We start from the raw sequence: 13,208 nt of genomic DNA on the forward strand, positions 1-13,208 counted from the left end.
CCATGACAAGAAATCTCGGGATGGGGTGGTTCCGTGGCACCTTAGTTGTGAGCCTGAGGGATATCCTCCTGGGGTCTGACCCCTCCGGTCGTCCTTGCAGCGTTGGCTTTATCCTCCTGTTCCAGGCATCATACCCACATGTGACAACATCCACTGAAAGAAAAGGAAATGTGTTCTTCCATCTGTTGGGGTTGTTTTTGGCATGGGAAACTGCTCAGCGAAATTCTTCAACAGAATTCATCTCATGTCACTGGCCAGAAACGTCAAATGACCACCTAGAGCAAGGGGCATGGGACCAGGATGATTTGTTTATGTCAGTTGTGCGTCATGCATGTGAGAGGAGGGTTGAGTACCACCGTGGAATGAGAGGAGGAGTGAGTGGAGGGGAGGCACTCAGCTATGTCCACTACAGTAAATCAAGCTAGAAAGTTACTCCCCTCCCCTGGGATGGCCAGATTCTTGCTGTTGTGCAAATCTAAGCTTCCAGGTGCTGAAGCCAGTGGGAAGACCCTTGTCGGTGTTCTCACTCCCTTCCAGCTCACCTGCACCCTCCCCGCCCACCCCGGGATGCTCCGCTACCTGTCTTTGTGGGCAGGCTGCATCAGAAGGAGCTGCCCTCTGCACTGTGTCTGTTCCCTGGCTTGCTTTTTCTGAAATCACATCTCCCACTGAATACTGATTAAAGATTTTGCCAGAAAATAGCTTACTGCCTTAGGTGTTCGGATGATATTTATTTCTCTTCCCTCCTGGAGTGTCTCCCACTCTGTCTCTATTACCAGGTAAAGGCCCACTTCCAGCCCCTTCTGGAGGCCACGTGCGTTGAGCCTGCAGCCTGCAGGCGCTGCTTTCTGCAGCCCTTCCCTTGACCGCCACTTGCGTGTTTACTCTGTACAGGGTGTTGCAGACAGAAGACGCCTAGCTTTCCACCTGTCACCTAGCTTTCCACCTAAAGGCTCGACAGTATTTGTTCTCTTATTGCTTTCTAAGGACCCACGTGTTGGCGAGCCTCTTCTCCTCCACATAAAATGTACTAGATAATTAACAAGTCTTCTAGGAGACTCGGGTAGTCAACCAGGTTGACGGAGGATGGTTTTACAAGATTACGGAGTACACTGCAAAGTCCAAAAGCAATAAATCCATATCCACTGATCTAAGCACACTTTCTTGATCGTCTTTTTGCAGTCCGTGAAATGTGAGCTTCCCCGACTAAGTCCCAAACCTTTGATGCAGGTCAATGCGAAGGAAAAGATGAGTCGGATGAGGATTTTTTTAAGATAAAAAAGGAAAAAGCTGGGGCTAGCAGGAATGAAACCTGTGCTGACATCTCAGAGAGGAAAATGAAGGTCACCTCTGACCTTACCAGTTTTCTTCACCCACTAATGAGGAGATGATTAAGAGCCTGGGAGAGAGCAGAGAAGTGTGCCCGTCTCCCTCAGATGAAAAGCTGGACAGGGCTGTGTGTCCATTAGCCAAATAAATTGCTATTTAAAGCGAGCAGACCCTGACTTCACAAGCATAGAGTCTGATTGGACTCATATCATTACCTTTCATAATGAAACGTTTCCCCTTGTTGCCTTCTACACAAAATGAACCCTAAATAGTATTAAAGCTCTTAATTCAATATAGATTCTTCTAACGTATCCTTTAAAAGTAAACCTATCCAGGGAAACTAAGATAATTTTTAATTATTTAGCAAGAAATAGCTGTTGGATCTTTCCAGTATTTCAGTTCAGAGGGTTTCTGTATAATTCCAGCCATAAACGATAAAGGCTTTGGTTTTGAAGCCTGGGGGAATGTTTGAATGTTGTTGTTTCAAATGGGTACCGCAGTTGATGGTTTACACGTTTGAAAATGCTGGATGACTGGCCAGTCTCCACTTCAGTTTGGCTTGGCAACCTGGACAGGGGATAATATTGTAATACTTGTATAAAACCGAAGTCCATATTAATCTCCATAGATTGTGCACAGATTAACCACACTCCTAATAATGAGAAGGTTTATTCTTTTTCCTGAACAGGAACAAGTTTAGGTGCCGTTTAGATGCCACAGTGCTGGATAACAGAACATATTTATAGGCATAGTTGAGCAAGCCATCTTAGGGAAGACGGAATCTAGGTAAGCCCTGCTTTAAGGGAAAAAAGAATCAGTATATATTGGTGTATGTGGATAGGTATATCAATAAATATTCTTACTAGGCAAACAGAAAGGGCATTGTTTTTATTATCCGTTGGTGCGTACCAAAGTATGCCAAAACTTAATGGTATCAAACAAATATTTATTTTGCTTGCAGTGTTGTAGGTTAGGAATTTGGAAAGGTTCAGCTGGGCAGTTTGTCTAATCTGTATGGCTGTTCGCTGAGGTGACTGGGGCTGGAGGACCCATATCCAGGACGGTGTCATCATCCACACACGCCTGGCACCTGGGTCGGGACGGCTGGGACTGCGCGTTGAGGGTCCTGTACGGTCCAGGCAGCTCATGTTCCACGTGGCCTCCGTGTGTGGGCGGCTTGAGCTTCCTCGCAGCATGGCGGTCTCAGGCTAGTCTGACTTCTTACCTGGGGGCCGGCTTCTCTCAGAGCAAGTATTGTTAAAAGACTCAAGAAGTAGAAGCTGCCTGATTTTCAAGGCGCAAACCAAGAAACAGGCATTTCTAGCATATTCTATTAGTCAAGCAATTTACGAAGGCCCAGACGATTGAGCAGGCAGGAAATTTGACTCCACTTCTTAACATATGGTCATTGTTATTGCAGTACAGGAGTGAGTCAGTGTGTTACGAAAAGATTCTTGAGTTTTCAAAATAATTCATTCCTGCTTCTTTTACAGAATGAACTTCCAAGGACATTGAGAATATCATGTCATTTAAAAATTGTTCACATCACATCACAACTTACTCGAAATGTATTATGGTACAAAGGAAAGTAGAAATGCTTTGGTCAGTAGCTGAAGCATCTATTACTATGACTAGAGTTCCCACTTTGCAGAGATGTTTTATGACCTGGCAATCACTGGGGATGAGGTTGGTTTTTTGTTTTGGGGATTTTTTTTTTTTTCCCAGTCTGACTTCATCTAAAAGTCTTCCAAAAAACTTCTCTGCCAACAACTGACTGCTTCAGAATGAGGTTCTGAATATCAAAATTTGCACTAAGATTTAATTCACCCAGGCCAGTGTTGGGAATCTGGAAGGAACGGTTGCTTGTCACATTCATTATGTGCTTGTCAGGTGGATCTAAGTGGGAAGAAATTCTGTACTTTGAGAATTTCCAAGAGAACATAAAACTATTGTTTCTCATGCTGACTGTACTATTTCTCTGCTGAGCGGTCAGCCCAGGAAAAATCTTTGTGCACTCAGTCTTTCTCAGGCCTTCTACACGCTGTGATGGATGGCGGACCCCAGGGCTGGGGAGTGCAGATGGAGTGTCAGCTCTGCCAAGGCAGCAGGCCAACCTCGGAGGCCCAGATCTATCTGTATCAATATGTTTCTGAAGGGCCGCTTTCTGCAGCAAGGTACGCTGCCTGGAGCTCCCAGCACACAGCGTGTTCATAATGGCTGTCTTTGCCTAAGTGTCCTCGCAACGCCTCAGCTCACCAAAGAGAAACAGACAAAAGAGCAAGTGGAGTTTCTCTAAACCCAGCCATACAGAGGCTCACCACAGGGTCTGCTGAGGCTGATGCCATTTCAACGCCAGCATAAATCCAGGCATCAATGATAAAATAACCTTCTCTGCCTGCCTTTTTATACAATTGACAGAAACAGAAACTATCCAGTTTCTATTCTGTAGACTAGCTGGTCTTCAAAGTGGCCCAGTTAAGCTTCTCTGTTCCTGCCCTATAGAACAGCACTTGAGATCCTCTCACATCCCTGTTTGTACAATTTCTTTTGGTATCATTAAAAGATAGTATTTACCTGTCTAACTAAAGAGACCTATGAATCTTGGAAAAGCCAAGTTACTTGTCCAAGGTCTTACCACTTGTTTCAGTGAGTCAGTTCTGGCAGTGAGATCCTCCGATTTCTGTTTAGATCGTATTAGACTGTGGGCAGTTCCACAGCTGCTGGTCAGTACAGAATGTGGGGAGGGATTCGAACCACAAACTCTGGATTCTGAAATCGTGTCACCTTAGCTCCTAATCGGGGAGGGTTTTGCCACGTCAGTGTGTGTTTTGTCAAGCCAACTTGTATTTGGAAAGAGTTATGCCACGAAGCGGAGAGGAAAGGGCTTCACCCAAGTGGGGAGCTGTTTCTCTCTTAGAAATTCTATGGGGAAGCAAGAGAGAGAAGTGATGGTAAAAAAAAAAAAAAAAAAAACTGAGAAACTCACAAAGGCTGAACTTTATAATATTTGTGTAAATGAAGCCACTGACCCTGAGAATATAAAGAAGTATCCTGTTACTAGGGACCACCTGATGTGGAACGTCCATAAAGAGAAGCACCTGGCAATGCGCCAGGTTGCTGTTTCCCAGGCGCTGAAGTGAGAATTTTATAAATGTGATAGCATCATACACCAAACATGTAAACGTTTTATTGAACCCTCATAATGACCCTGCAAAGTAAGAACTAGTATTACCCCCATTTCCAGATAAATACAATGCAGAGAGGGTAAGTGAAGTGCCCAGAATCCCGCACTGATTCCATGCGAAAGCGGAAACTGAGTTCTTCCCCACACTGCAGAGCTGCCCTTAATCCCCATCGCCAGTGCACTCAGGAAGGGTACCAATCCCTGGGTTCACAGTCAAGTCCTGCCAATCACTAACTGGAACCTTGTGCCCCTTTCAGAAACTTTTCTGAGCCTCTTTTCTCCACTGGAAAATGGAAGTGATTATCGTCTCCTCCATGGAGTTATTGTGAAGACTAAATTAAATGATGTTCAAGTGTCATTAGAGTCCCCAATTCATGGTAGGTACTAACTAAATACTAAACTACTAAAAAAAAGTTCAAAATCTGAAGGTCTTTGGGGCATTCTACTCGTGGAATATTATGATTAGGTGTTTAGCAGTTAAAATGGCAGCTCATTCATTCAAGCAAATAACTTGATAAATAATAAACAGCTAGTTTTTTTTTTTTAAAAAAAAGTCTGCTGAAATATTTTTGACAAACTCCTTTATTCAGGGAACCTTCCAAACCTAGAAACTGATTATAAATGGCTTGTGGATAAATATCCTAACCCGAATCCTCCCTGCCTTTTCCCCACAACTATTTTTCTGTCCTTTCATGATTTATTGGCCACTAAGTAGTTCAGTGATCTGGCAAAGTTATGTAACAAATTTGAACCAAGTTTCCTTACCTGAAAATAGGTAAAATGTTTCTAAAATTGTGTAATATTTTGAAGAGAAAATGAATTAACATAAAATATGCTGATAACAGTGGTGAGCACACAAGTATTGTTCAGTAAACGTGAGCTACTACGATTAGCATGTGTATAATGACAGCACTGTGCAAATATTACTTGGAAACGATAATGGAAGTAAAACTCAAATTGTTTCTGTTTTCAGTTGAAGTACAAGAGATAAGTAGGTACAGATAGATCAATTTGATAGGTGGATGATAGGTAAACAGATACTGTGTGTGTATGTACATATATATGTCTTGTGTGCACACAACACAGACACACAAGCCCTAGAGAGAAAAGAGAAGAGAACAGAAAGGACCATGCACTGAGGAGATGTTCTTTGCCTTGTTCCCAGACCACATAGCTCATAGGTACCACTGGTTAAGATGGAAAGTTAGTCCATCCAACTCCAAAGTCCATGTTTATTTCACTGTATCATGCTGTGTCCTGTGGGAAGAGGTTGACAAAGAAAATCTTGCATTTAGCTGGATTTTACATATTCATATTTTCTCTCATTACAATCAATAAGCAGGAATCTTTGGTATACTCATACCCAAAACAGCAGTCATGTTTTTAAGGTATCGATAAAGACATTTTTCCCCTCATTACCCAAATGCACATTTTGAAGATTACTTTTCTCATAAGTCTTGCATTAAAATAGCTAAACATGGCAATGGTGGTGACCCCGTTTTTAGGTTGGCTCTGCAAATCAGCTGGCACTGTCACCTAGTAACCTTGTCTGAAATTGAGGCATTTGAAGTGAGTAATTCTTAAAGCCCCTTCCTCTCTGAGTTCCCGTAAAGTAAACAGAATCAAAACCCTGCCTCCTTCCACTTTGCCTAGTTAACTCAGAAGTATGGACATACTACAGATTCTTATTTTGCAAATATTGCCAATGTTTTTCCATTAAAATCTAGGTGAAAACGATGTTAAAAAACAAATTCATGGGAGTTCACATTATATCATCTGGTAGTTATGCTACTCCCCGCCTCCCCTGCTGCCTCTTTTTGAATAAGTAGCACGTGCACAGTAATTTTCCTTGTCATGATTCTATGCCTTCTTCGTAGTGCATTTTGCCAAAGAAACATCGGACACAAATGAACATTCTCAGGTATCCTAGCAACAGGATGTGATTAATAATACCTCTCGGAGCAGGGCAGATAAAATGCCTGCAAATGAATGCACACTCAGAACTGGCTACTGAGAAACTGGTAGTGCGTGAGGGAAGCTCGATAAGATTCCATGACAGACTTGATTACACAAGGATAGAGGCAGGTAGAAGAGAGGATCTTTTGGAGATTAGACTATGTCTGATTGTAAAAATATGGGAGGTATATATGTATGTGCGTGTATATATATGTGTATATATCTCACATGTACATATATGTAATGCATTGTATATATGCATGTACATGTGTATACCCACTATTTGTATTTGTAGACTATGATTGTAAAAATATGGGTGTGTGTGTGTGTGTATATCTCACATGTACATATATGCAGTGCATTATATATACATGCATATATATGCATATACATACACATATACACGTATGTGTGTACACCCACTATTTATATCTGTGTATACGCATAAATGCATATATATGTACACACAAAATTTTCTGTTCATTAGAAGTGACTTGAGATACTGAGTTGTGATACAAATGCCCCACTCATTATTAGTGAGACATCACTGGATTGCCATTTATGTGCTTGTGGTTTTAAAACATCAGAAACAATCACTTCAATGAAGAGACTATTTCTGTACTGAAATGTGCTATAAATGGATATATATTTAAGGATTCTCTGTGAAACAATATCAACTCCCAAATCTAAAATGGCTTTTTAAAAAATCAAGACTCGGTTTTTATAAATAAATCACCATGAGATGTAGAATTTTAATGTTCACTTTCTCAGAAGAAAAATGGGACCCTGCAAATTCCATTTTTATGAGATTACGGTCCGCTTTTATTCCTCACAGGTGGAGTGCTCTATCCAGGCTTAAAGGGAAGTGAACTGCAAACCATACTTTAATGTTTTGTTCTTCAAGTGGAATCTGTGATACAATAAAGCACAACTAGGGCATGTTCATCATTCTGAAAGCCTCTGTTGTTTTATCACCCACTTTTCTAATGTAATAGTTTTCTAGGTTGTCAGTTGTAATGTGAATACTTGGTAAAAGCTCTGTTGTTGGTTGTACTTGCACCCAGTGTTAACAGCACTAAAATTGATTTCACGTTCTTTAGCATTTGAAGGAGGGTTGGAATAGGGCATAACTCTCTCTGTGCAACCCGCTCCCAAGCATTTGTGTTCCAGGCGCTGTGAGGTGTGAGGAGAGAGAGAGAAGATACACTCCTCGCCCTAAAGGAGGCCACAGTCCAGTTGGGGAAATAAACATGCATCTAATTATAAGCCAAACACTGGAGTTAGCACTGTAGCAAAGGTGCAAATAAAGGGCCAAAGGAGCGTAGAAAGAAGGGTGATTAATTCTGTAGGGAGAGGGGAGGTGGGGGAGGTGGCACAAAGTCAAAGGCTTCACTGAAGCTTCGGCATGGGAGCTCAGCTCTGAAGGATGAGTAGAGTTTTGATGGATAGGAAGGACAGGACAGGACATTCCAGGAAGCAGAAACGTCACATACAGAGAGCTGGAGTGAGAGGTGCAATTCCTAGCATCACTGGTGAGTGTTCTGAATGGTAGAAGAAGGCAGGTCATGGCCAGATCTTTCAGGGTCATAAATTTCATATTCAGGAACGTGTATTTTAATCTTTAATTGAGGTCAGACTGCAGGGATGGAATAACCATCCCTAAAACCAATGAAATCCGTTAGGAGCCTGTAAAAAATATGGAGCCAGGAAAAAATACGGAGTTTATGAACCAGGGCAGTAGCAGGGAGAAAGGAGGGGTTAGATCTGAGGCTGCGTGAAAGGGAGGGGCCGATGATTCTTAGGTCCCGAGTTTGGGTGCCTGAGCAGATAGGAGGATGGCGCTGAAGATAAGCAGTTTTGTAGGGGAATATAAGGGTGTAAGTTAAGGACTTGTGTCGTGAAGCAGAAAACACAAATAGAGATTTCCAGTAGGCCTAAGACCGAAGCAGATTTTGGAGCTGGAGATGTAGGTCTGAAGAGGCATCTCTTTCTGTGCAGGTGATGATCACCTAGAGATAAGATCACCTGTGCCGAGCAAGCTAAAGAGACTGAGAAAGAAACCTAGAGGGTTATCTCCAGTTAAGCAGTTCAGTCTCCGTGTCCCTTGATCAATATAAGATTGTCTTACTTACCTAGTGTTAATGTTTCTCATTTGAGGTTTAGTGTGTATGTAACTAAGAACAGAAATCTAAGTCGATTCCCATAACAGAAGTAATAGCATAATAAAGCTAAGACACATTTCTGTAGCCCTCCACAGTTTACAGAGCCCTTTCATGTAACACGGGGGCAGAGAACGGTTTGAAATCTCAGTGAAAAAGACATTATCAGCAACGCCTTCCAGCCTCCCTTCTGAAACCTTGAACCCCAGTATTTTGTGTGAGTTTCCTCCATTTCTTGGTGGCTCTGCATGTGGATGTATTTAAGCCTCAGGACAATCCAGATAAGCAGGCTCTGATCCCCGCTTTCCAGATGAGAAAGTCAGGGAGACAGACTGATTTGCCACAGCTAACATGGCTGTAGGTATATTCTGTTGAGATAAATTAACCTAACCTTTCATAAAAAAATCATTCCATAAGTAGTATTGCTGTATAAGTTTACCCAAAACTTGGCAGCTGAGAACAACGGTAAACATTTACCATCACATACAGTTTCTCTGGGGAAGTCTGGAGTGGCTAAGTGGATGATTCTGGGTCAGCGTCTCCCACGAAGTCGCAGTCAGGGTATCAGCCAGAGCCGCTGCCATGTGAAGGTTTGGCTGGGGCTGGGAGATGCGCTGCTCAGATGCCGGGCAAATTGATGCCGAGCAAATTGATGCCGACTGCTGGCAGGAAGGCTCAGTTCCTCCTTGGCTATTGACAGGAGTCCCCAGCTCCTCACTGGCTGTTAACTGGAGGCCTCAGTTCCTCATTGGCTGTTGACAGGAGGCCTTATTTCCTTGCCGCTTGGGTCTCTCCATAAGGCTACTCGAGTGTCCTGATTGGTATTATCTGGCTTCCTGGGAGGAAGTGATCTGAGAGCAAGATGGAAGCCACAGTGTGTTTTAAGGCCCAACCTCAGAAGCCACACTTCATCCTTTGTGCAAAATCCTATCGGCTACACAAGTCAGTCTAATTCAGCGTGGGAGTGTACCACACAAGAACAGGAACACCAGGAGGAGGGTCACGAGGACCGTCGGGTCACCTTGGAGGCTGACTACCACACCCTATTATTTACCTTCATTACATTTCTTGTCAACTTTCAGGATTTATGAGTCATTCTTACACAAGTTAAAGACTCTCCAAAGAGATGGGGGTTTTTTTTTAATCTTTTTTATATACTTTATTTTTAATTCAGGACATGAATAAAATTTTTTAAAATTCATGAAAATGTTTGAGAGCCCCTAGTATACAAAAATGGATCATCAAAAATAATTTTCAGTGGCTTGCCCAAGACAAGTCTCAGATGAGGAGATGCCCCATCACACTTGGTAATGAATGAAGCCTTTAAACGGACGATTGATGCCGTTTATCTGTTTGAATCATTGAAATAAATTGCATCAAACAAGTCCTCTGGTAATCACCCGAGTGAATGGAATGTGCCATTAATCAAGATGCCAGTTAGCTGAATTCTACACTTTGGGCAGCTGCACGAGTGAAAGATTGTACATTTTCCACCTTATGGTTTAGGATTTTGAAAGACATAAAGGGCTGGTAGAAAAACTTCGATAAAGTTTACATACAGCTTCTGTAAATGCTCAGTAAGCGGCTCCGTCTGTGAAAAATTGGTGGCTGACAGGGAAGTGATGGCTGGAAGGGTGGCCCTCGCTTACTCGTCTCAAAACCAAGTCTCTGTCACCTCAGCTGTGGTGTTGACACACACCACTGCTCTGGTGCAAAGTTTCTGATTTAGGCCCATAAACATGTTGAAGTGTCCCAGGAACCCTGACTTAACTCCTGCTCAAAGTATTGCCGCGTCTCACTCATTTTCGTGCTGGCACGTATTGTGAACAAGAAGACACCTCCTCAGCCCCGTCTTCCTCATCACCCACTACTCTTCCAGGCCTCGCAGCCTCTCTGGTGTTCCCTACCGCAGCTCCGCTAAAACTGTTCTCACAATCTCTATCTCACAACAGCCACAGAAACTCAGCAGTATGGGATGCCGTTGGTATCCCCCATACTTCCTAAAACTTGATTTGTGGTCCATGAAGAACTGTGTTCTGTTGATCTCCGTGGATCTCTGCTTCTTCTTCTGTCTTCTCATGGTCCTACATCACAAAACAAGAGTAGCATTTTTGTTTCCCGCCCAGCCCTCTGTTCTGCCTGCTTTTACGTTCCCATTTCCCCCTTCCACTCCAGCCATCTTCTCAAGATGGACATTCTCTGCATCTGTAATTTCAGTTCTGATCTCTCTCACAAGCTCCGTGTCCCTTTAGCACTTCCAGCTCCTTAAGTCTAAAACAGAACGCCTCATTCCTGTGCCCCCATCGCTTTTTACCGTTTCCCCGGATTGCAACACCACACCGCAAGTCACCTAGATAAGCATTCGTCCTGACCGTTCCGCCTCCCTTGCTCTTCACATTTTGTACAAGGCCCTCCCTGGGCCCCGTAAGCTCTGCCTTCCTGCCCTCTCTTACATCCATCTTCCCTGCTCTCCGCCCCTGCTGACATACTCAGTCCATAACCTCTTGCCCCTCTGCCTAACCTCTAGGGTCGCTCTCATCCTGCTCAAAACTGCTGTCTTTCAGGTTCTCAGAGCAAGCCCTACGCAGACTCTTCTTGCTGAGATAGCCTTGTCTCACACGGCCCATACTATTTCTTTGCCGAGAATCAATCGTTCCCCTTTTTCAGATTCCCCAAATCATACGTATCTCCCAAGGGCCAAATCAAATACCATTTTCTCCATAACTTCATGGGCACCCCTTTATTTCTTAAAGTAGTTGTTTCATCCTCTCATATCTTTAAACATGTGTACCCTTTGGAAGCACATCTCATTTCAGGTTGTATTGTCTGTTGTTTATCTCCCCTAGGAGGTTGTAAGAGGCCGTGGTCTTATGTTATGCAGGTGTTTGCTCCCACCTAGAACGGTGTGTTTTTTGTTCCATGGGGATTAGCAGCTTGTCGGCTTATTGTTGAGTAAATGACTCTTATTAACTGGATTTTTAAAACCCAGCAGCATATGTGACGCATACTCATTTACTTTTTACTTCCATGAATTGATTTGAGAACACCTTTCACCCCTTTCGGCTATGCCCAGTCATCTCTAGAAGCAGGCTGGACATGGCTGGAGCAGAGACGATCTGGGATTTGCCGTAAACTGGGCTGGGCGTCCATCTTGGTTACATCATGTTTTCATGGCCGCTCATTGTAACTGATCTGCCTTCTTGTTTCAGGGAGAGTGGGGAAGAGAAGAGAACAAAGAGCGACTTCAGGTAAGATTTTGACTAATTGGCCTCAGCTTTACTTCATGTTTTTACTTCCACCTTTAAAAAAATCTGTTTGCAATTTAGTATTCAAAAACTCACGTAAAAATAGAACAGTTCATAGTCCTAGAATGGGTTGATTTAAAATTAATTAAAATAAATGAATACATTGAGGGGTTTTTTTTCCTCTTTCACATCAATCATGTCCTTTTCATTCTTTCTATTCAAACAAAAATGCTACAGAATGTCCTTTGATTTTTCCATTATTACTGATTTCAAAATATGAAGGTCATAATCATTGACAGCCATTTCATTTTTCCCAAGTATCTGTGAGTCTCAGTTATTTTTCTTAAAGCCATTTATGTAGTTAATGTCTTTCAAGACAGTGTCCACTGCTTAACCAAGAAGAATCTTTACATTTTGGAGGAATTTTAAGAAGCATGTGACTTCTAAACCGAATATATATCCAGAAGGGAATGATGCTGGCACAGCGCCGTCTCACATAGTAGGGGCCAATGTTAGCTATCTAATACAAAAATAAGGTTTTACATTTTCATATTTTCATCACTTGGCTTTTGGCTTGAAGTCATGCGGTAAGATCAGTTTTCACTTACCAAGTAAATCTTTGCATAAGGGCAATCTTGCAGCTCCTAATACCCTAAAATTGCCAGTAGACCTAGAGGCTCTAATTTGGTATATATACCTATGCTCGTCACCTTTCCCAAGTGTGTCCACCAACCTGTTATTCTATGATATGTGAGAGCCACCAACACAAAGACACGTTGCTCCCAAACGTTACCTTCTTTTGACTTTTTGGTCTGGTTAGCAGTGTGTTAGGTGTGTTTCCAGTGGAGTCAATGGAAGACAAAAATCTGTTTTAATCAAAAATATATAAACAATTATCTATCTGTCCTCCTCCTCAACCTTAGCATTCATCTCAGACAACTGGGCACTTTACTAGATGCATGCTTTCCCTCTTAAATATTAGTGTTTGTATTCTCCTTGAGACTCTTTTAAAACCTGATCATGAATGCCTTAGCAACGACAACAAAAAAGTGAAGACGAGGTGTCTGGTGGCCTCACAGATGCGATTACCGCCCTTATTGCTCCTTGGGGGAAAATTATTTATGCTGTTCCTAAAATGCTATCCTCTAGGTATGGGCGTGAAGAAACTTTATAGTTGGGAAGAAAGCTAAATTGGCCAAAGTGCTAAACCAGATGCCTCTTTAAATTCCCCCCATGCTCATGGATTCTAATATGCTGTGTGACCAAGGTGACACAAGGACTAGAGACAGAGGCAGGAAAAGAGCTCAGATTTTCTTCATTCTTTTTTCTCTCCAG

The 13,208-nt window shown here is 42.6% G+C and overlaps 1 protein-coding gene across 2 annotated transcripts in view; it reads left to right on the forward strand.

The window, feature by feature from the left end:
• The window catches only part of CHST9 (carbohydrate sulfotransferase 9), a 185,093-nt gene that overhangs the window by 61,787 nt on the left and 110,098 nt on the right, over nt 1-13,208 (forward strand). The window contains exons 1-2 of one of the 2 annotated variants that reach the window (XM_031439024.2): nt 4,644-4,890; nt 11,838-11,876. In XM_031439024.2, coding sequence (XP_031294884.1) covers nt 4,888-4,890; nt 11,838-11,876 — 42 coding nt within the window. In that variant the 5' untranslated portion in view covers nt 4,644-4,887. Of the gene's footprint in view, nt 1-4,643; nt 4,891-11,837; nt 11,877-13,208 lie in introns of those variants that run through there. The other variant, XM_031439022.2, reaches the window with a different exon arrangement.

This window comes from Camelus dromedarius, chromosome 32, assembly GCF_036321535.1.
Source record: "Camelus dromedarius isolate mCamDro1 chromosome 32, mCamDro1.pat, whole genome shotgun sequence".
In the NCBI taxonomy this organism is placed as follows: domain Eukaryota; kingdom Metazoa; phylum Chordata; class Mammalia; order Artiodactyla; family Camelidae; genus Camelus; species Camelus dromedarius.